This window comes from Phaenicophaeus curvirostris, chromosome 20 (genome assembly GCF_032191515.1).
Source record: "Phaenicophaeus curvirostris isolate KB17595 chromosome 20, BPBGC_Pcur_1.0, whole genome shotgun sequence".
NCBI classification, from domain to species: domain Eukaryota; kingdom Metazoa; phylum Chordata; class Aves; order Cuculiformes; family Cuculidae; genus Phaenicophaeus; species Phaenicophaeus curvirostris.
Window position 1 is genome coordinate 1602543 of NC_091411.1, and position 21816 is coordinate 1624358.

At 48.5% G+C, this 21816-nt stretch overlaps 1 protein-coding gene across 14 annotated transcripts in view; it reads right to left on the minus strand.

Annotated features, from left to right (window-relative positions):
* Positions 1-21816, minus strand: part of ZNF618 (zinc finger protein 618) — a 159920-nt gene that overhangs the window by 8558 nt on the left and 129546 nt on the right. For 9 of the 14 annotated variants that reach the window (XM_069873050.1, XM_069873053.1, XM_069873051.1 and 6 more), the window contains 4 exons: positions 18515-18598; positions 17415-17471; positions 5834-5911; positions 1064-1165 (listed from right to left, as the gene is read on the minus strand). In XM_069873050.1, the coding sequence (XP_069729151.1) occupies positions 1064-1165; positions 5834-5911; positions 17415-17471; positions 18515-18598 (321 nt within the window). The remainder of the gene's footprint in view (positions 1-1063; positions 1166-5833; positions 5912-17414; positions 17472-18514; positions 18599-21816) is intronic. The other 5 variants (XM_069873057.1, XM_069873056.1, XM_069873055.1 and 2 more) reach the window with 2 other exon arrangements.

The window sequence follows — 21816 nt, forward strand, 5'->3', positions numbered from 1 at the left end:
CATCCCTGGAGGTGTTCCAGGCCAGGCTGGATGGGGCTTGAAGCAACCAGATCTAGTGGGAGAAGTCTTTAAGGACTTTAAGGTCCCTTCCAACCCAAACCATTCTGTGAGTCTGTGATGGCAGAGACATCTCCAACCCTGGATTTCTTTCCCCAAGGGCTTCTGAACAGAGGAACCTCCAGGGATAGGCCTTGCTCTTGCTTCGAGCAGCAAGGAGCTTATCTGCATGCTTTCCCTGGTGTGGGATTGAGACAGAGCGCATACTATCTACTCACAATCCAACCCCTTAATCTGCGGCATCTCTGTGGTGCTTGCTGAGCTGCCCAGGTAAGTTCTAATCATTTGTGCCATTCACTATCCATGTCTATGGGCTCATGGTCACAGCCTAGCTTGGCTGGAATGCTGAATGGCTTTCCATTTGTGTGATTCCGGCCTTTTCTCTGAGACAGTTTTAAGAGGATTTGCTTCCTCCAACATCTCAAACACTGCTGAACCCCAAGTTTCCAATTCTTCTTCCAAACTCCAGCAATTCCCTTTTTGCGGCTGATCTGGGGCAATGTGAATGTTTGTTTTGGCTATATCAGAACACAAAAGCACCACCGTGTTTCTGTATCACCTCGCCCAGCTGCTCAATTCAAGCATTTTGGAACTCTTTTCCCAAAGGGCTGTATTTTACCTCTTCTCATGGTGAAGCACAAGCTTGGAGGACAAGCTGGAGATGAAGCCAGACATGGGCTGTCAGCACAAGCAGTGACAGATTATTAAACCATCATGACTGGTCTAATTTTTTAACCCCAGGCTGGGAAGGCTGCCTTTGGATCGTAAGTTAACTTTTCCCAGGTGTTCCCAAACGCATCTTCCTTACAGAAGTGTGCAGGGTTCCCAGTAGGTTTCGCATACAAGCGCTCCTATAATGGGCACTCTGTTCTGCAGGTCAGTAGATGAATTACAGATGGAATCAAGTGCTGTCAGACAATGCCCATCACTTCTGTCCCCTCTCTGACAGTCACTTGTTCACAGTAGACAGGTAAGCCCGGGAAGGAAGAGTAAACACGCTACGTACTGTTGTTGGTGTTATTTCTTTGGAGCTGTGGTTTCCACTTCTCTTCAACAACTGTGAGAGGCGATCTGGGCTGGCTAGAGGCAATGTTGTTCTCGTTGTCAGCTGTGGGGCAAGAGACAGGAAGGTGTTAGAACACAAGATAATAATGCTTAAAGCACAAAAAACGATACCCATCTGCTTAGCATTGACTTATGGTTCCCTGAGCTAAGGCAACATCAATCGATTCCATTCTCTGTAGCTTTTAAGCAGCTTTCAATGAGATAGCACAGCAGTGTTGGGAACCTTGAAAACTGTCTCTCAGCCTGCAACCAATCACCTCCCAAAGTGTGGCTTTTCTGTGCATTGGTGACACTGATGTCATCGGCACACCTTGGGAGATGTCTCCCAGCCAACTGATGCCACTACCAGGAGGAAGCGATGTCCCTTGTGCAGCCTGACTTGCGCAATTTGCTTCCTTTGGAAATGAAAGCAGGTGTAATAAACATTTATCCTTCTTTCACCTTACTGCCTCTCTCTGCACCACAAGTGGGTTTCCTTTTCTAAGGTACTCTGTGTTTCAAGCTGCGCTCAGCTCCTTTGTACCTAAAGATCTCATTCATGTCTGGTTTCCTCCTGCTGCAGAGGGATCTGATGGGATCTTCCAAGGAAATGCAGTCAAGATCCATAAATTCTATGTTGTATCCATGCTCTTTCCCCTCCTGTGCCCCAAGATTTCTCCACATTCTCTAGAGGAGATTTTCTAGTTCTCAGCATGCTTCACTATGAAATTGTGCTCTGAAATAGTCTGTGAAGCAACAATAAAGCACACAATGAAGAGAGGTGGAAGAGGAAGGAGAAAGATGGAAAGACCGATGACCAGCCTGAACAGAAGGATGGAATTGAAAACAAAGAAGACAAAACAGGTCCTTTACTCATCACAGCCAGACTCATCTCACCTAATTTTGGACATCTCTATTAGACACGCCTCTCTCCAAAGTGGCCGTTGGGCTCCTTTTACACTCAGTGGTGCACAACAGGCTTAGCAGTGTGACCCATTCAACCAGGCAGAACCAGATGCCTCTTGTAGTTCAAGAGCCATCATGCTCTGACTCACCTGGAGTCAGTGACTTCTCCACCATAAAAAGAGTTCAAGCTGACCAGCTCAGGTGGCAATATCTGTAGCTGACGCACGGCATGTGGTGAAACGAACCCTATCCCAGCACTCCAGACAGCAGAGAAGGAATTAGAGGAATGACTTAAGGCACACAAAGGCGCTTTGCCCTGCAGCCCAGGTTGATCCAGTGCTGGGCAGAGCACTGGGCTGCCCAGCAGAGCAGACAAGAGAGAGTTAAGTTCCCTCCTTCATGTGTAGCAATGGCTTGGCAGGGAAGGGAGACCAGCAAGGATCTAGAGGAAAGCACTGATGTGATGAAACTCCACTGTCCTCTTCCTTATGAGCAAGTCCTCTTAAATTTGAGTAGCTCTGCATGCTGGCTGCTGGGGCAACCACAAAACTTGCTGATAAACAGCCACAGACTGCAGACTTCTCAGATCTGGGCACTGCACTGGCCACAGCTTGGATCAATATCGAAGAGCAATCCACAGATGTGACAGAACCAGGGCAGACAAAGGGACCATACATGCCCAGCGAACTCACTGGTGGTGGCTGGTACCTGGGGAGCACCGTGATGCCCCAACTGCAGCCAGAGGTCGGTCTTTGCAGATGTGGAAGACACGTGACAAGCAAGAGGTGCACTAGTGGATGCCAGTGATTGGATAGAACATGTTACTTTCCCCCAGCATTCACCTAGACCTGAGTTAATGCAGCCTCCGTCCTCAACTCCAAGCATCTGTAGGTAGGCAAGGGATAATGTGTGAGGTTGCCTGTCAACTTTGTCCATGGTTCAGGCCTTCTGTGTCTTGGTGAGGGGCAGATGGGGGAGAAACCCTCTGTATTTCATCCTCCCAACTCTTTTTTCTATTTCATAACAATAGGGGATTTATTATGTATAAATATCCACTAGCATTCAAAATGGCATTAATGAGATTTGTGCATTTCAACTTCATCTTCCTTATCAAGCAGCCTGTGAACTGCACCGATCGTGAGTCTTTAATTTCTTTTCATGCCTCCAATCCTTTAATCCAGGTTCAGCCTAGCCGTTCTTTTATTTTTTTTTGCTCTATATTGTAGGAAGGGCATTATATGGTAGCACTCAACCCAAACAAAGTACTTTGAAGGGAGTCAAAGCTGTATATTGTAGAGTGTAATTACAGAACAACTTCCTTTGCCTGGTGTTCTGCTGCTCTATTTCTGCCTTTAACTCTCCAATTTACATTCTAATTGCTTCTTCTCATTGTGCAGCTGCTTTATGGAGCTATAATCTCTCCTTATTACCTTCAGGCCTCTGGGCTCAGCCCTCTGAATGACACAAGAGCCAGTGCATCTCTGCTTTTGCTCCTCGAGGCCAGCAGCACGTTCCCTGCCTTCGCTCACTTGTGAGAGGGGCTCAGTGGATGCATCACGTGTAGTTGGAAGAGATTGGTGCTTCGCATTGGACACGGTGAGCCCATCTGGACTCCTGAAGACATTAACCGAGGGAGTTTTGACCCACACGGACTTTTTGTATCTCTGCATCCCCACAGTGAAGCCTTCCTGGTCTCAGGCACATGGACTGGTATAAATGGCTACTACAGTGTCCCCAGTATGAGGTTTCCATGCCATTGGTTCCACTGGCCACTGCCAGTCTGCACTCCCAGCCCTCAGACACGTTGCGCTGATGGTGTTTCTTGGAGATGGAAATCTCCAAGCTCTGAGAGGCTAAAAGGTAACGAACTGCGATCAGAGGAACTGCAAGTCCGGTGCAATCCCCACTGCTGCTCCGACACCCATGGGTGTCACCCCTTCTCATCTGGTGCTCCTCCTTGCCCCCAGCTGCACGGATCTGGGGGAACAGCTGCTGTTCCCTCCAGAGGGAGAGGTGTGAGCACAGGACTGCAAGCACCGCACACAGAGACAGCACAGCAGGGGCAGGCAGCTCACACAGGGGCTGGTGCGGTGATGCTTGGAAAAAGCCCTCTAAAAAGACACAGACAAGACGAATGCAACTGCACTGGTGAGACATTTGAGGGGAAGCAGCCAAGCAGGAGATGATGACGAACAGAGCAGGGAGAGATGGAAAAGTACAGAGTTTAATAGCAGTAAACCTGAGCTGGAGAGAAGTGATCTCTGCTGAAATTACATGAGTCAGATCACCAATATCTGCTCCCTCCAGCCCTGTTCTGAGTCCAGGGTAACCCAGGTGGACAAACCCAGAGGCCATGGGTCATTTGTGAACAGAGAGAAGGAAGAATCTGCAGGCAGCACTAGTTTGAAAGTTTCAACGCTCACACCTTGCCAGTGGGTTGCTGTTCTCCCCTGTGACACTTCAGCCCTGGGCTCTCCCTCACAGCTCTTCTACTCAGTGTCACCAAGAGCTGTAACTCAAAATGCTGTTTCCCATTACCAGAGACCAGAAGAAGGGACGGGATGGTCAGGACGCAGCTTGGAGGCAAGCAGAGATTTGCCATTGACAAGGAGCAACAACAGACCCCAAAAGATGGAGTGACAGCACGTGCTACTCCACAATAACCAGCTTATGCTCTAACAGAAAATAACATCCACAAAACTCATATTACCTTGCACCAAATCACCCTAAATGTCTATTCATAACATCATAAAGAAGCTGCTGAACAACAGACAAAGCCTGCACTAAGATTCGCCGGTGAGAACTGAACTGGGAGCAAGCAGCTGCATGGATGAAGAACTCAAAGGAGACTCATTAAAATTAGGACTAAAACACAGAACAAGATAAGACTAGAATAAAAGACAAGATAAATAAAAGATAAGATCAGAATTACTGTTACAGAACAGAAAATCTGCTTTTTTTCAAGTCACCGGTCCTTCCACACCATTCTAAGTGCTTCCTACCTGTACAGTGAGGACAAACACGAGCACTGAATGTGTATCTCAACAGACCAGCCATCTGGCAGAGAACACAGCTCTGCTGAAGGTGAATTTGTTTGGAAACCTGCGTTAATTGACTTGAACATTCATTCAAGAGGAACAATAAGATAAAAAGATAAGAAGTTCCTGTTTCTTCATTCTTGCATATTCTGACCGCTGGCTGTGAAACAGTTCTCACTTTGCAATTTTAAAATCTTCTCTTCTGTATTGAGACACAGAACAAAAAGGCGGCTTAGAAACCAGCCAGTGGAACTACCCCTCAGAATTTCCTTTTGTGGATAACTGAGAAGGAAAGAAACACAGCTAATCAAGTGGCAAATTCTTCTGAGAACACGTTTCAGCCCTTTGCAGAACTGCGAGACACAAGCATGGGAAAGGACTTGTGTAGGCAAAGGCTCTGCTGCCCTGCAAGCAGTCTGGCTTTGTTTGTTCCAATGAGAACTACCCTTTTTGGGGAGATTTAATCTGCTTGGAGGAGCGACCCATTAATGTCTGGCCATTCCCTACATACCTTTGATAAAAGGAATCAGTAGTTTTCCTCATTCCTCTCTTTTTGTTTTGCTCTTTCCTCTCTTCCTATGGCAAGAAGCAATACTCATGATACGCCCTGAGCCTTGCATTGCTGCAGCCACTGCTCTGCGCTCCAGCTTTGGGGTATTTGTTTTGCTGCAGGTGAAATCACTGGGGCTTTGGAAACTGTGAGCACGGAGAGCTCGACTGACACACAATGGGGTCATCAGCGCAGAATTTAGTTCTCCGCTTTAGGCGAGTCGAAGCGCCCAGCTTACCTGCATGGGACTGCATGTGCTCCAGGAGATTGTTATAAAACTGGAACTGGATTCCACAAGCTCCACAGGTGTAAGGCTCTGTTTGGGAGAGATCAGTTCAGAAGAATTACACAGAGTATGCAGGGAAGCCGCACAGGAGCTTACTTCAGTTTGTAAAGCAGCAGGGCAGCGCCCTGGCCCAGTCCTCGCCACCTCAGCCCGCGTGTGCACGGCACGGCAGCTCCCGAGGACCGAACCCGCTGGGCTTCAGGAAAGCACTGGGACACCTCACTGCGTCCTGGGCCAGGCTCAGGCATTTATTCCCACTTTGCTGCCACAAGAAAGCCCGGGATGGCAGAGGGACAGCTCTCACACTACAGCGAAGCTCCTGCTGGAGTGCAGGATGTCAGTGGATCTGCACAAGGATCGGAGAGGCTGCACACTCACCGGGGTTCGCTACCTTATGCCTGCTGTTTTAAGCATGTCCTTGCTCTTTTTAAGCCTGAAAGCAAAGCACAGTGAATTGATTCTACATCCAATTCCGTCCACTTCCAGTCTCTGCTGCCTTTCCTAGTAAGACAAGGAGCATCGGGCTGTGAAAAACCCTGCTGCTCCCAAGCTGGGGCATGGAGCAGTGCCCGGGGGCAACCCAGCTTGGGGTTTTGTGGCTGTCGACAAGCGCAGCAAGACTGGGGAACAGCGAGGGCTGATGGGCTCAGCAGCAGCAAAGCCTCGGGGTAAGGAGAGCAGAGGGGAAGAGCCACAGAAACCAGAGCTGTGCCAGAAGGCTGAGAGCAGAGCGGGAGAGCCATGTTGCCAGAGTTAATATGGATGAGCTGGAGTCAGGAAAGAGCTGGGTGCAGAGCTCCCTCACAAGCTGAAAGATACGCTTAGTTCTGTCCTAACAAGGATGTTGGAAGTGCGTTTTTTCCACTGAATTAGCCTAATGGCAAATGTTTGCAGTGGTTTGTTTAAACAATATTAGCGGAGTGCACTGGTTGACAGATGTGATGTCCAACTAGAGTGGCTGAAATACATTAACACAGCAGTTTGCAGACAGACCAGCACGCTGCCACCAGCTACGCTGTGGCATTTGTTTTGTAACAGCAGAATGGACAAATGCAAGCATCTGGGTTATAAATAACTTCATAAATAAATGCCTGGCACACGCAGAGCGGGGTCTATTGCTCCTACACCCCAGCCATCTCTGCATTCGGAGGGAAAAGCATAGTTTGCATCAAAGAAACTCAAGAAATCTATTGCGTATAGGCAAAAGCACCAGCATCCAGGATGGAAGAACCAAAATACAGGAAAGCCCAAGCGTGACTTGGCTACAATCTGCAAGATGCCTACTCAGGTAGCAAACTCAGAATTCATCAATGGCTACAGGAAGCTCTGAGATAAAACGTAAGAGACCAAAAGCAGTTTATATGAGCTATACTTTGTACACCGTAAGGTTAAACACCCTGCTGTGCCCTTCTCACAGAACCTCCAGCCCTCTGAAACTCTAGAGCCAGCTCCATCTGGAGGAGCTGTGCTCAGTGCTTTATTTAACTTATTGTATTTCCTTGTGATGTTACTCCCGTGCTTTGCTGTATCAAGGAAGTTCCAAAATGCTGTCCTTAGGTTATTGTGCTTGTGAAAAGAAGGGAAGACTTTGTCAGCTGAGTGGCACACAGGAATTTCAAGTCTGGGAGAACTAACATGGACTGGCTGTACCTGTTGAAGTCACCGGCAGTGGAACAGTCAGTTGTGATAAAACACTGCAAGAGGTACAATGTAATCTAAGTGTTCAGAGTCCTTTTGTCATTATCAGACAGGAGAAGACCCCTCATGGGTGCAAACGACCCCTTTAGATACCAGTTACAACAGCAGATGACTGGTGTTACAGATACCCCTGTTCACTTCTACTGCTTACAGAGTCAAGACTGCTCAGATAGAAATATCTCCAACTGAATGGGCTGACTCCCCCTTCAAGTGTCACAATTAACATTTGATTAATCTAACAGAAGAAGTCACACTTCAAAGACCCTGCTGACTGTTGCTGGCAGGTTCCTGGCAGGGTCAGAAGAGCTCCAGTGCAGCAGGCAGGGCAGCTCACAAATCAACCAGCCCTGTTCTTCGCCGAAGCGGAACAGCACATGCTGTGAATCTCAGGTGCTGCAGAAAGCCTGGAATGTAGAGATGTCAGACTGTGGCTCTCTGGGACACTTCTAGGTCTCCATGTGTCATTTAAACAGAAGCGGACACACACACCCCCCTCTGCCATCTCTGCCTGTAGTAACCTTGGCCAGAGAAAATGCCGGTGGAGCAATCCATCCTTCCCTGCTGCAGTCCAAGGAGTCCCCTCTGCTCCCAGACATGCACACAAACTCCACCATTCCCCTAGAAGCCCATTTCCAAGCAGCCACTGAACAACTCTTCCCATAAGCTCAGTCACAGTGGGAAGCAAATCACTCGCACATGTCCAGCACTCTCCACGCAGCATGCTTCTCACATTCATTTTTTCCCTTGTTTCACTGCATCCTCACATTTTCTTCTCAGCCTCTTTTGCCTCAGCAAGACGCTTTACCTTCCTCCTGTTACATTCTCGTCTGTTTTATCACCATAAAGCTCTGTTGTCTTTCTTCCAGACCACCCCTTGCCTGACTCCCCTTCACTCTAAACCAGTTTTTTCGGAGTTCTTTCCACCTCCGTCCATCATGCAGAGCCACCATAGACTCCACAGTTCTTCATCTCAAGCCTCCCCCTCTGCCACTACCACAAACTGTGCACTCAAAGATTCTGAAAGATCTCAAATTTATGATCCCTCTCATAAAAATCCTGCTGATTTTCATGCCACTCCAAAAAGCCACCCCTTCTGTTCCACTACTGAAATGTCCGCCTCTGGAACAGAACCACAACCAAGTTTCAAAAACTCATTTCACCTCCTGAAAATACTGGAACATACAGAAGTATTTCCATACCTTTGAGACAAATAGTCAAAGAAGTCTACAGTTTGCTACAAGTGAAAATGAGTTAAGTTAAAATTAGGGGTAATGTTTAAATTCATCCAACAATTCAGAAGTCTTTCCCAGGGAGGAGGGAAGATAAGCCTGGGAGGAAACGCAGAATCCCAGTAGGAATGGATGAACTTGCTTTACTTCCCAGGGCTTTCTCAACCCTCATACTTCTGAGAATTCAGCTTCTAAGCCCCTTACAACGCAGAGAGCTGGGAACAGCCAGGTTGGCTGGAAGGAAGGTGGGATGCACCAGGGCTAGAAGGAACAGGTAGGACATGGATCAGCAAAGGAAGGTCATGGAGCTGTTGGAGCGAGTCCAGAGGAAGTCACAAAGATGATCTGAGGGCTGGAGCACCTTGTGTATGAGGACAGGCTGAGAGAGTTGGGGTTGTTCGGCCTGAGAAGAGAAGGCTGTGGGGAGACCTTAAGAGCAGCTTCCAGTACTGAAAGGGGCTCCAGGAAAGCCAGAAAGGAGCTCTGGATCAGGGAGGGCAGGGATAGGACGAAGAGGAATGGTTTTCAGTTGAAAGAGGGGAGATTGAGATGAGATCTTAGGAAGAAATGTTTTGTTGTGAGGGTGGGGAGGCCCTGGCCCAGGTTGCCCAGAGCAGTGGTGGCTGCCCCATCCCTGGAGGGGTTCAAGGCCAGGCTGGATGGGGCTTGGAGCCCCTGATCCAGTGGGAGGTGTCCCTGCCCATGGCCAGGGGTGGAACTGGGTGGGCTTTGAAGACCCTTCCAACCCATACCATTCTGTGATTCTATGATTCTGTGAAAAGGGAGTGGGATCTGGAAGGTGGAGATAAGGAAGAAGCAATCTGTATCTGAATCCAGGCAAAAAACACTGCTGGAAAAGAACTGCTCATCCGGGCTGGTAGCCACAGCAAGTAAATCCCCCCACCCCCTCTTTGATATCTGCTTGCAAGCTGAAGGTGGAGTTAACTGGAAAAACTGCTCCAAACACTCCTGTGAGTCCAACTTTTGCCCCTTTCTCTGGCCTGGAAGCACAGCCCCGTCTGCACCACCACAGGTCCTCTACTCTTCCTCCCCCAGGGAGGATTTCAGCTCTCCTCTTCCTGGCTCCAACGGAGCTTTACAGCATCCAGAAGTGGTCTGAACTCAGCAAAGGCCCACAAGTCCTGCCATGACTGCTCCAGTCAATGAACCTCTCCTTTCCCTCTAGGCTGAGCTAGTGACAGCACAAGGAAAACTGGGACCCATTTGTGCTGCCCATATGGACACCCTCAAGAGCATCTCATGGTCCCCAACAACCCCCATTGTTCTGAGTGGCCAAGACAGCCCTTAAGTACGAGCAAAGCAGGACAAGCAGTCTCTTGGCTTACCCAGGCTGCAGGCTGGGACTCCAGTTCACATCTACAACCACAGCTCCCAGAGCCCTCAGCCCTCCCGGGCTGGTGCAGGATACACCATCCCAGGGTCCCACCAGTTCCCAGTGGGCACACACTGCACTCACACAACCTTTGGACACGCTTGCTTCTCAAGCAAATGGAGGATAAATCCACCAGCCCGTATGGGAAGCTTTCTTGTCCTCTCCTTGCTTCCACAGCTCACGGCAGTACTTGCTGCTCAGTGATGGGAAGGGAGGGTGTGAATGTGGCCCAGAGCTCACCTAACGCAGCCATGAAGTGTGGAAGGAGACTAGCAGAGTGCTCAGCGAGGCTTCTTTTAGAGTATTCCCCCTATACAGCTTGAAATCCCAAGCTCTGGTTGCTCTTCTTTTGCTGGCCAGGCTGTGACCCAGGCACAAGGTCCTCCAGTTTTGATGCCTGTCCCCTGCCACTACCGGACCCTACAAAACCTTCACATTAACGACCAACCATTAAAATGCAACGCTCAACTCTAGTCCTGTAGCGCAGCTTTCTCACACTTCGCTACACATCTCAGAAGATGAAATGCCAGGCTGCAATCGCTCTCTACCCACCTCTAGAAAGCGAGTTTCCACACAGCCAAGAGCAGAGCCGGGAAGCTGGGGCAGCAGCCAGAGATGCTGAGTTTTCTGCAGGCATTGGGGTACATCTTGGGCTCTCTCATGGGTTCATACTCAGCCGTAGCTTTGATGCACTTTCTTGGAGCAGCAGGAAAAGCTGGAGCCTGTGTAGCAGCAGGGAAATGGCTCTGTCTGACTCCTGACACAAACTGCTGCACAGAAGCCCGGTAAAGCAAAGCCTTGGGCATCTCCTCTCCTCTGTGTTCTGCCACAAGGCTGAGCTGCACACAAGAGGTTTTGTTGCAGAAAGGGTGGAAACAGGCCCTAAGTCTTCACAAAAGGATAAGGAGTGATAAATTGGACCCACAGAGAGTGCAGGCTGCCACATTAGCCCCACTGCCTCTCTGGCAACGTGTTGTTCCTGTGTGTTCAGAACCTTTCTGCAACTGCACAGTATAAATTTCACAGCAGAAAGTCTGTGCATGAAATGGTAAATGTTGTGTGGGCCAGACCTGTCCACATAGCACCAGGGAAGGCAAGAAGAGGGGACACCATCCCATAGATGGCAGGGGAGTGGCTGCACAACCCACCCACCATCCCCACCCACCTCCTCCTCTGATCCCTCTTTCCTCGCCATCAGAGCTCAGGGCACAACTCCAGCAGGTTTTTCTGTGGAACCGCGCCCGCTGTCGCTGTGCCACCTGCTCCTTCCACTGCTGCCACATAGCGGAGCAGAGCCCCACGCTCGGCAGTGACGGTTTCTGAAGCAGCGGTGCCGTCCTTGCTCCAGCAACTGCGTTGAGCCAGGATCCTGACAGCATTCTGAGGGAAAGCGTTTGGAAATTTGGAAGGAGAAGGAAATCACTCTGCACATGTCCCTTCTGCCAGCAGGAAAGGGCTTCTCTACTGCCAGCAGATCCCAGTGGAGTCTGACTCTCATTCTCAAGTTTTCCCATAAAATAGAGAAGTTGCACAGTAGAGAGAACAAATAAATTCACTGCAAGCAAGCGCTGCTGCTGGAACCGCGAACACCCAGCCCAGGCAATTCCAGCAGCCTCTTGCAGGCTCAGTCTGAAACTCACACATCACAGCAAGCCCACTCAACACCATTTCACTCTCCTATCAAACACCAAGGAGCTTTTCCCTCAGAAGGAAGAGACACCATTCTGTGGTGCCCTGGACACAAAGTACTGCTCCTCATAAAAAGACAAACCAAGACAGAGAAACTTCCCGAGACAAACCAAGCTGCTCTGTAGGCCGGGTCTCTCTCTGCTGTGAACAAGCCACACTATCCATCATGTGGAGGAGCACCTCAATTTCAACGCCAGGCTGAGAGAGTTGAGGTTGCTCAGCCTAGAGAAGAGAAGGCTCCAGGGAGACTTTAGAGCAGCTTCCACTGCTGAAAGGGGCTCCAGGAAAGCTGGGGAGGGGCTCTGGATCAGGGAGGGCAGGGATAGGATGAGGGGGAACAGTTCTGAGCGGAAAGAGGGGAGATTGAGATGAGATCTTAGTGAAAAACCTTTTCCTGCGAGGGTGGGGAGGCCCTGGCCCAGGTTGCCCAGAGCAGGGGTGGCTGCCCCATCCCTGGAGGGGTTCAAGGCCAGGTTGGATGGGGCTTGGAGCCCCTGATCCAGTGGGAGGTGTCCCTGCCTATGGCAAGGGTGGAACTGGATGGGCTTGGAGGTCCCTTCCAACCCATACCTATGATTCTATCACCCTTAATGGTTACCAGTGGTCTCTGAAAATACCTTTACAGAAACCTAAAGCACTGGTAGCTGCTGAAGCCTCTTCAGTCTCGAGTCACACAGAACTAATGCTCACAGCTGTTTGCACAATTGAAAACATCTTTCCCTGGGGCTATTATTAGACACTTTTATTACTGCTTTATACACACCCAGAGAACACGGCCCCCGAGTCAGGCAAGGGCTGTGTGAGCCAAGACAGAGGAAAAACAGCATTTGTGCTTAAGTTAAATAAATCACTCTAATTCCCATGTTAACTCTCATTGCCACATCTAAGTCAGAGAAAATAGCAAAGCCTGGTTTGAGGCCAGGAGCGAACATGAGTTCAGAGCTTTTAACAGAAAGTTTCAACAGAAACCGCCCTGAGCTGCTTGTGCACAAGTGGAACCCAGCGCCAGCGCAGTGACGGATGCCGCGCAAGGAGCAGAGCCCCGGCAGCTCGCTCTTCCACAGAAAGGACCCATGTTTCAACAGTTCTGTCCACACTGTGATGAAAAACAAATGCAGAGGAACTATAAAGGAAACTTCTTTTTTCGTGTGTTTTTTTCCCCTGGCTTTAGCTTTAACAACAGTGTAACTGTGTCTTCCCATACCTGCGACTCAGCAGCAGCCTCCTAAAAATATACCATCACACACCAAAATAAGGGGAACTTTTTTGAAGAGAGGATTTATTTCACTTCCACCCATTTCAGACAATAACGTAGGTGCTACACGAAGAGGTGCTATGAGGCAGGAGTCCTGAATGCATCCCAACTGTTAAATGTGTTGGCACTCATTTGATTTCTCTTCCAACATGAACTCTCATGCTCTGAACAAAGCTCCCACTTCTTTTTCAGATCTATAACTTAAGAAAGAACAAGCGTCCCCAGCCACCAGCTCAGGGCGCAGGTCTCCAGGCTTTCCTACACCAAGGGACAGTCCTGGATTACGAGGCCAGTGCAGACAGTATCGACCCTAAAACCCAGATGCAAACCAAGCAGTAACCAAACATGCTTTTTTGAAAGCACCAAAGGACATGTGGCAGAACCTTAAGCAGAGACCACCTAACCCAAACCTACTCTCCTTCCCCCCCTGGTTGCTCACCACCAAGTCCTGGGCTCCCATTCCTCATAGAATCATAGAATAATTAGGGTTGGAAAGGACCTTAAAGATCATCTAGCTCTAACCTCTTGCCATGGGCAGGGACATCCCACTAGATCGGGGTTTATGTGGCAAGCGCTGGTTGAGACATTTTTAATTATCCTTCTCCTTTAAATAGTTCCACGCTAAGACTGCATAGGAATTAGAATCCATATTACACTCCAGGATGCTGCTTGCATACCTTTTCACTCGTTAAATGTAGCAACCTTAAATGCACTGCACACGTAGGAAAATACAGTTCATTACTGAAAAATGCTTTGCAATTAGAACTAATTCACTAAAAAGAAATACGGCATAGAATATGAGGAAATAGCACTAAGCCTGTGTTTAAACTTTGGTGCCGTGTCCTTTAAATTTCGAGAAGTTGCACCTCTCGGACTTTCCCAACAATTTTTACTTCTAAACCAAAAGGAGGAAATGAACTTTTTTTTTTGTCTCAATCTCACCTCAGCTTGGCACAAAGCTGATTCTAAAACAGATATTTCCCTTGCCCCCTAACCAGTCTGAAATAAACCCTGCAGGAAAGAGGAGCTTCCCTGTGTAAATACGAATGAAAAGCATTGACATTTTAAACACTGTAAATGCTAAAATTTATTCCACTGGAACTTATGACAATAACAGTTTCCTAAAGCAGAAGAGGAAACTGAGACATATTTATACAGCTTAAATCAACCCTGAAAGTTAAAAATATTTCTCAATTCCACACATAATTTTCAATGTTGTCTCTTTCACATTCAAAACACCCAGCAAGTTTAGACATCAGTAAACACTGCCAAGTTCAATTAGTTTTTTTTTCTTTCAATGGTGTTATTTTAGGGTATTCAACTAAGGAACTTCTTTATTTTTTTTCTTATTGCTTTGCTTTTAATCTTCTTAAAGTCTCAGAATTCCCTCCATCCCTCTTGGCCTACAGGTGCTGTAACTGTGAATCCTTCGTCTTGTGAAGGAGTCATCCGAAGCATCCCAAACAACAGGTCAAGGCTGGATTATGCGGCGCACACTAAGTCAGGGGTTTCCCAAAGTGAAACACGGGAGAGACGCCAGCGCGTGGGCAGGAACACATCTGGTTTCACACTGTGTGGCTGCAGGGCCAAGCCTGCAGAACCCCAGCCAAACCCTGCTCTACCCACTCCAGCCACGTACGGTGCAAGAGGAAGCCATCGAGCCATCAAAACAGAACACAATACCCATATCTGCCCTGTCTGGGGACTTCTTCCCATGCTCAGGCTGACAATCCCCTGCTTTTGCAGGAAGAATATTGCCCAAGCTGGTCTTCAAATACTTTTTGGAATTTAGTACAATGAAACCCTGCTCAAATCAAGCCTTGTCAAAACAACCACCACCAAGGAGTGTTTTCTTGAAAGCAGCTTTACAGAGTCTAAGATTAACAGCTCACTCATCACTACGAGCCAATTCCATCCATCTCTTGGGATCAGGTCGTTCTTGTCTGGACCTTACTTAGTGCAGCAGTGAATAATCCCAAGCTTCATGAGACTTGGGACCTCTGTGTCAGCTGCCTGCGCTCCAGAAGAGGCACAAGGAAACAATCCACACATTTTAGCAGATACTATTTTTAAAGCACTGTGAAACTTCCAGGTTTCATCAAAAAGCAAGTTTTCAGGGCTGTAGAGATGCTTTCTCAGTAACACAAAGGACATTCTCCCAGCCATGAGGTGGATGGCAGCTAAACAGCCCTTCTCCATCCACCCTGTGGCTCCATCCACCCTGTGGCTCCATCACACCCTGCTGGGAAAAGGACTTTCTGCTCACAGGCAACTCAAACACAGCCACAAAGCAGCATTTGCCATGCAGAAGGGGAACCGTTGGTGGTTTATGGGTAGCAAGAGGCCAGGTTACTCAGATCGGGATCCCAGGTACCAGTATTCACTATGACAAGGACATCTGAAATTCAACCTTTTCCCTTCTGTCTGTCTTATTCCCACACAGGACTCCCTAGAGTACTGCATCCAAGACTGGTTTAGCTGCTGACCTTCCCGCCCTGCTGTCCTCCACCTCACTCCAGGCATGGAATGGCCCACAGCACTGCAAGTCAGGTTGATGACACAGGTAGAGAGCATCACGTACCCTGCTGGGTGGCCTAAAGAAATCCTGCTGCTCTCTTTGTTGTCACTGTAACTGAGCCTGTGGCATAGAACTCACACTCACAAAAAGCAAGCGGTACAGGGAACGAAGCATTTAAGAAGCTCTCAGGCTGCTCCATCAGGACCTACATTCACCTCCCAAACCTGGGAACTGTTCTTTACAGCAGCAAGTGTTTGGTGATAGGCAGCAGATGGGAGCGGGGAAGACTGAAGTGTCCATCCTTCTGTCATTCTCAACCACATTGTCACCAGCTGCTTCCTTGCCTGCATAAAATCTGCTGGCTGGAGCACAGGAGAGGACAAGCCAACAATGCTGGAATCAGTCCCAAGAGTTCACATCGCACATGAGAACACTAAGCCACAGAGTTTGTCCCACCGGCCATGGAAAGAAGGAAAATGGGGAGGTAAAGACACATCAGCTCTTCAAAAAGGAAGTTAATGAGAGCTCTGCTTGGACACCCAGACATGCAGATGACTGCAGAGTTCGCCATGGCCTCTCTGATCACCAGTGCCATTCATGGTGTGACACAGTGATGTTCACTCAGGCTGTGATGAACGAGAACATTTAGACTGACTCCTGAAAAGAAGAAGAATAAATAGAAGAGAAGAAATGGCTTGGTGCACGATCTGGAAAAGAGCACTGAATGGGACACGACAGGAAGCAGCACAAAGATGGAGTGAAGGGGGGAAAGAGAAGTTTATATGCCTCCATGCACCAGTCTGGCTTTGAGGAGTGTGTCAGGCATTAAAGAATTGTTTCCAACCAAAGCCCAACTCCCCTCAAACCAATCCTGAGCCACTCACTCAAGTTCCTCAGGTTCCCCAGCTCAAAGAGCAGCTTAGTGGAGCTCCTTGCAGCGCCCCTGCAGCCCGCCAGGCCCCAGACTAAGCCACCAAAATAAACCAACCACTTGTGCGGTGCAGACAGAAACACTTCTTACAATGAAATAAGATGAGCAAATCATATGAAACTCACTACTCAATTAGTGAGAATGTCTGGCTGTGTTTTGATTTCTACTGTTAGCTTTTACTTGTGTGCTTTCAGTGTTGCAGTTCAGACAGAAACAGATTCAGCAGGATGAGTGTGATGTGAGCTGGTACAAGGAGCTGGTGGGGACGGGGCATTTGTGTGACATGTCACAGCAAGGATTGGTCACTATTTAACAGCAGTTCCGACAGATCAGTCACATTTTTTATGCGTGTGCTTCTTGCCACTGGTTCCCGGAATACCCCCATGCCTGGCTCTATGGACGAGCCAATTGATACAAAGAGAGATAATTCCATCATTCCTCTCCAGGCTACACAGGGCTTGACAGCAATGAAAAAGGAATAACCTCAGGCTGCTGCTTTCAAAGGGCCCTAGAGGAGTCAGGAACCCAAACAGCATGTTGGCAGTTAGAGACACGCCCTTGAGGGCTTTGAACCCCCTCAGAGGAACCACTCGTACCACCCACAGGAGACAAGACGTAAGCAGCAGGCCTGCTGAGAGGCAAGCGGCCACTTAGAGCAGCGAGTCAGGCTAGTGACTCCTGGTAGCCAGTGCCTACACGGTTTTGTGTCCTGTCTGCCAGCCTGGCTGGGTGAGAGAAGCCCCTGAGACTTCCTGACTGCTCCTACCAAGTGGAACAGGAGTAAAGAGTACAAGGACCTGAAACACAGAGATGAGCTCACCTGATGGGTTCTGCTTACATCGCTTGTCTTTAGGTTTTTCTGTCCCCGAATGTACAGCTGTAATGGTGGTGAATGCTTGGATTAGTACAGCATTGTCCCCCGAAACATCACATGCAGCATTTTAGTAACAAATGACATTTTTCCCCATTCCCTGTCACCCACTCTGCTAACCGCACGTGGGTTTTCCAACACTGCCTCATTCTCTTTCAACATAGTTCCAGAAAGCCCCCGAAGCCAACATAAACCCCCTCAATAGATGCTGTGTACCCTGCTCCAGGGAGAAATCCCTTCCCTTACTTGTCCACTCGAGCTAGCAGAGTGGAAAAGGTACCATGTTATGGTACCCTTGAATGGGAAATAGGGGGAGGGAAGCCAGCTTTTCCTGCTGGCACGTTATTTATCTCTGGATCAAGATGTTGAAATTACACTTCATCCTGTCCATCTGTTATGTTCCAATTACGGAGCGTAAGAGAATCACAGCATCCAGGAAGGCAAGAGGATACACTAGTAGTATTAAACTCTTGTAAAGAGAACTACCACTTGGACTTAAAACTCAAGGGATACTCCAGAAAGGAGGTAAATCTTAATTTCTTCTTCACATGTATTCTGGTTCTACATTTACACATCTGATAGGCTGTGACCTCCATGTAGCAAACCCACAGACAGCTGGACTCCAGTTACAGTGATGTGTAAACACATCACCACATTCAGCATCGCTGCAATACACAAACCACTGGTCTACCCAGAGCACTCAAAGCTTCTCTTGCTCATTGCACACGGCTTTGCTTCACAAGGATTTCACTGATGCACAGCCAAAAAAAGGAGTACTGCTTCATCTCCATCCTTATCCCCCTTTCTCTGTATCTTTGCTCCCCACTGGAAAATCTGTGCTAAAGCAAGAGGACCCCCACATCATCGTTTTTTACAGGCTTTGGAGCATCAAGAACCTGGGAAGGACTAAGAAGAGGGCACTACACCAAGCTAGCTGCCCGCAAGCTTAAAGAAAGTAGCCAAACATATAAACCATCACCGATCCCAGCTGAATCCTGCTCTAGAGAAGGACACAGTAAGCAACAGCAGGAGGGAGCGAACACACTTACCGCTGGAGTTCTGAGAATTGCTGTTTGTTTCTTCAAAGTTGTTTTGCACTTTGCCTTCCACTCTCCTGCTGAAAGCACTTTCTGCTGGGTGGAGAACAGAGCAGGGATGGTGACTGGTCAATACTGGACACAGAAAAGCACAGACAGGAGGCAAGCAACATGCTCCTGCACCACATCATCACATACTCTGAATACAGCAGAACGGTGAAACACCTCATTTTGGAGGCCAATGGGCCAGATTCACTGAAGGGATAACAGGAAGGTATTTTCCTTGAATGCCTTCTGGCTGAGGTGGCCTGGATCGGCTCTTAGGGAGCCCAGGAACACCAGTCCTGACTGAACCAGAAAGATCATGGCTTCCTCCCCTGCAAAAAGACCCCCAACCCTTGCCTTCCTCTTCCTTAAGACAATAAGAAGCACTTAAAGCCTCTGGCACAGCGACCAGGCCTGTGGATTGAACTCATGTCCTCACCACAACATCACCTACAGGAGCACTGCACCAGCTCCACCTGTGCTTCCCCATGTGTTCCCTTCCTAAACACTCTCCCTGAAAGGCTCAAGAGGAGGACTGAGGGGCTGTCCTCGAGCTTGCCCACGATGTCTGGAAAAGCTACGGTAGATGCTCTGTGCTTTCCAGCAGTGAACTTGCTCCCCTGCACATCCCCAGGACCAAGCAGACAGCCTTGCTCCTCTGCTCCGCAGTGCCAGCCAGTGCTTCTAGCACTGCACTTGGCTTCACGCATTCCAGCAGCAGCGCAGGGTGATTCCCCAGTAACTCCAAATCCATGCACTGGTGGTTCCTGACCCTGGCAGTTGCTGCAGTGTCCTGAAGCACCACTGCACAGCACAGCTGAAGAGCTCCCACCTTCTCAAGCTGATGTCCCTCAGCATGAGTTCAACAGCACTAACAGTATGAGGTCTCCTCTCACTTCAACCAGGTTTGCATCATCTGCACAAATTTATTTACTGTGGTGACTCAAGGCATAAATTAGAAATAAATAACGTGTGAACTGGCCAGACTAACGTATATGGGCTGAGCTGCAGACTCTTGCCTACACACACTCATTCACAGAGCCCACTGTCACCCGATGGGTTCATCTAAATGTGGCTTAGCAAGGCTCTGCTGGCTCAGCGACATGTGAATCAGATAGCGAGGGGGTTGGGGGAAGGAAAGCCTTTCATTCTGGAGTGGCAGGGACTTCTAACTATCGGTCTCAGACCATCATTTCACAATGTATTTCTGCAGACCACTGGAGTGGTCAGAACTGCAGCTAGGACTTCCATAAAGAGGCCCCAGCTCCGTGCCACCTCGGAGCCTCCCCATGTTGAAGCGTGGCTGGAAAAGACCTGAACTGCACGAAACTCCCAGCCCATGAATGCAGGTCCAGCTAGTCCTCACTGGACCCTTCCGAGGCCTGAGCAGGCTTCTCAAATTCTCAGTCTACTGCGTTCCTGACTCTTTCTAAAATGCAGGAGAACTTGGTAATCCAATCAGTTAAAACAGAATCACATAAACCAGGACTGAAAAGAACTGGAGACATTTTCTGGTGTGCCCCCCATGACAGACAAATAATAGGAACAAGAGCCCTTCGGTAATGAACATCAGACAGCACAGGGGGAGAAAGAGACCCTGACAAAATGAATCAGGCCAACCTACACCCCCTAAGAGACCCAGGTTCAAATCCTGGCTTGGTCACAAGTGAAAATGAGTTGGAGGTCTCCAAATATATTTGGAAAAAAAATTGCGTGGTGGTTTTGTCCTCATCCCCTCCCCTTTTATTTTGTTTTTCATTTTTTGCCAAGTCTGGCAATAAGTAAAAATGGGTTTAATGCCCCTCCTTGGGCTCACTGCATCCTTGCTGCATGGGAGAGGGCAGCTGGCACAAGTTTTCTCTCTCTCCTCCTACCTGAACCTTTGGCATGCAAAGCAAAATTACCTGTAGAGAGAAAGCCAACGCCACCCTGCTCAGTGCTGTGCAAACACGGTGAGCAGAGCGCAACTTCACCCTCTCTGGAATTACTCAGGCCCGCGTGGAACGCCTCTAACTGTGACATTCTGAAGGCGTCCCTTCTGGAGACTGTCTTCCTGAGAGGTGTTATGATCAACACAGGCATACCAGAAACTCCAGAAGGTACCAGAAATCCCAGAAGCCACTCAGATTGCATTTGTACAAGATACTGCCTTGAGAGACACCGTGGAAATGATGCCACCAGATGGATCAGGTAGGACTCCAGGCTAATACTTTAGGATTTCTTTAGGATCAATCTACTAGGCTCACGGATGACACAATCCCTTCCTCTGTACTGGAAGAGAACAGCCCAACGTCTTTACTCAACGTACTGAGACCTATTTTGATTAAGAGAAAGGAGGCAGGAGGGAAAGCGCCTTTACAAAAAACATCTTTTGGTTACTGCTCAGCTGAATCTGGCCTCTGACCCAGGAAGTCCCCAGTTTTTCCACTTAGAGACAAGAAACTGGAAGAGACTGTTGCAAGTTTAAGCAAATAATGAAAATAATTTCTCAGCTTTAACTCCCGATTTGGTTGAACTGGATGGACCTCAAATTACTAAGAAAATCATATAAATGCTTCAAGGGTGCAGTAACAGTACGGAACCTCAGGACTTAAAAGCTGTAAGAAGACAGGCCACTCACTGCAACACTGGTAGCTGTGGATGTGTGTGTCAGCTAACAAAAAGCATCCTTACTCAGCATCCTGTGGCCTCTCCCTCCACAGCCAAGTCTGCTACTCAGTGTCTGTCCATGCCAGATGGTTCAGGGGCGTTCAAACACCAGCTGATCAACCAGCCCTTCTTCTGTACCAACATGCAATACATTTCTATCAAACCCACGTATTTAATGGACTGTTTCCCTGCTGCCTGGACATCTGAAAGCTGTGTCTCACATCCTATTTACCAATGGTTGTTTTTCAGTGCTCTTTGCTTTCTCTTTTTTTTTAATCCCCTATTTGATCTCTTTCGGAAGGAGGAAATGGGGACTACACTACAGGAGGATCAACCTTAACTTGAATCTTCTATACCATGAATTTTGCTGCTGGAGCCTGGCTTATCTCTGGGTGGTTCCTATGGGGAACGAAGGACTGTGAACACACCCATACACCCTTCATATCCTCAGGCACCACCCTGAAACAAACACTGAATGCCAAACAAAGTTGAAACCCAAACAAAAATCCCCATACCTGACAGGACACCAAGCCGATCCTTGTCAGGAAGCTCTCCTCAGTTTGTGACACCAGGATTTGAAACAGGGTCTTTTGTACCTTGTAGTTAGCACGATGCTTAAA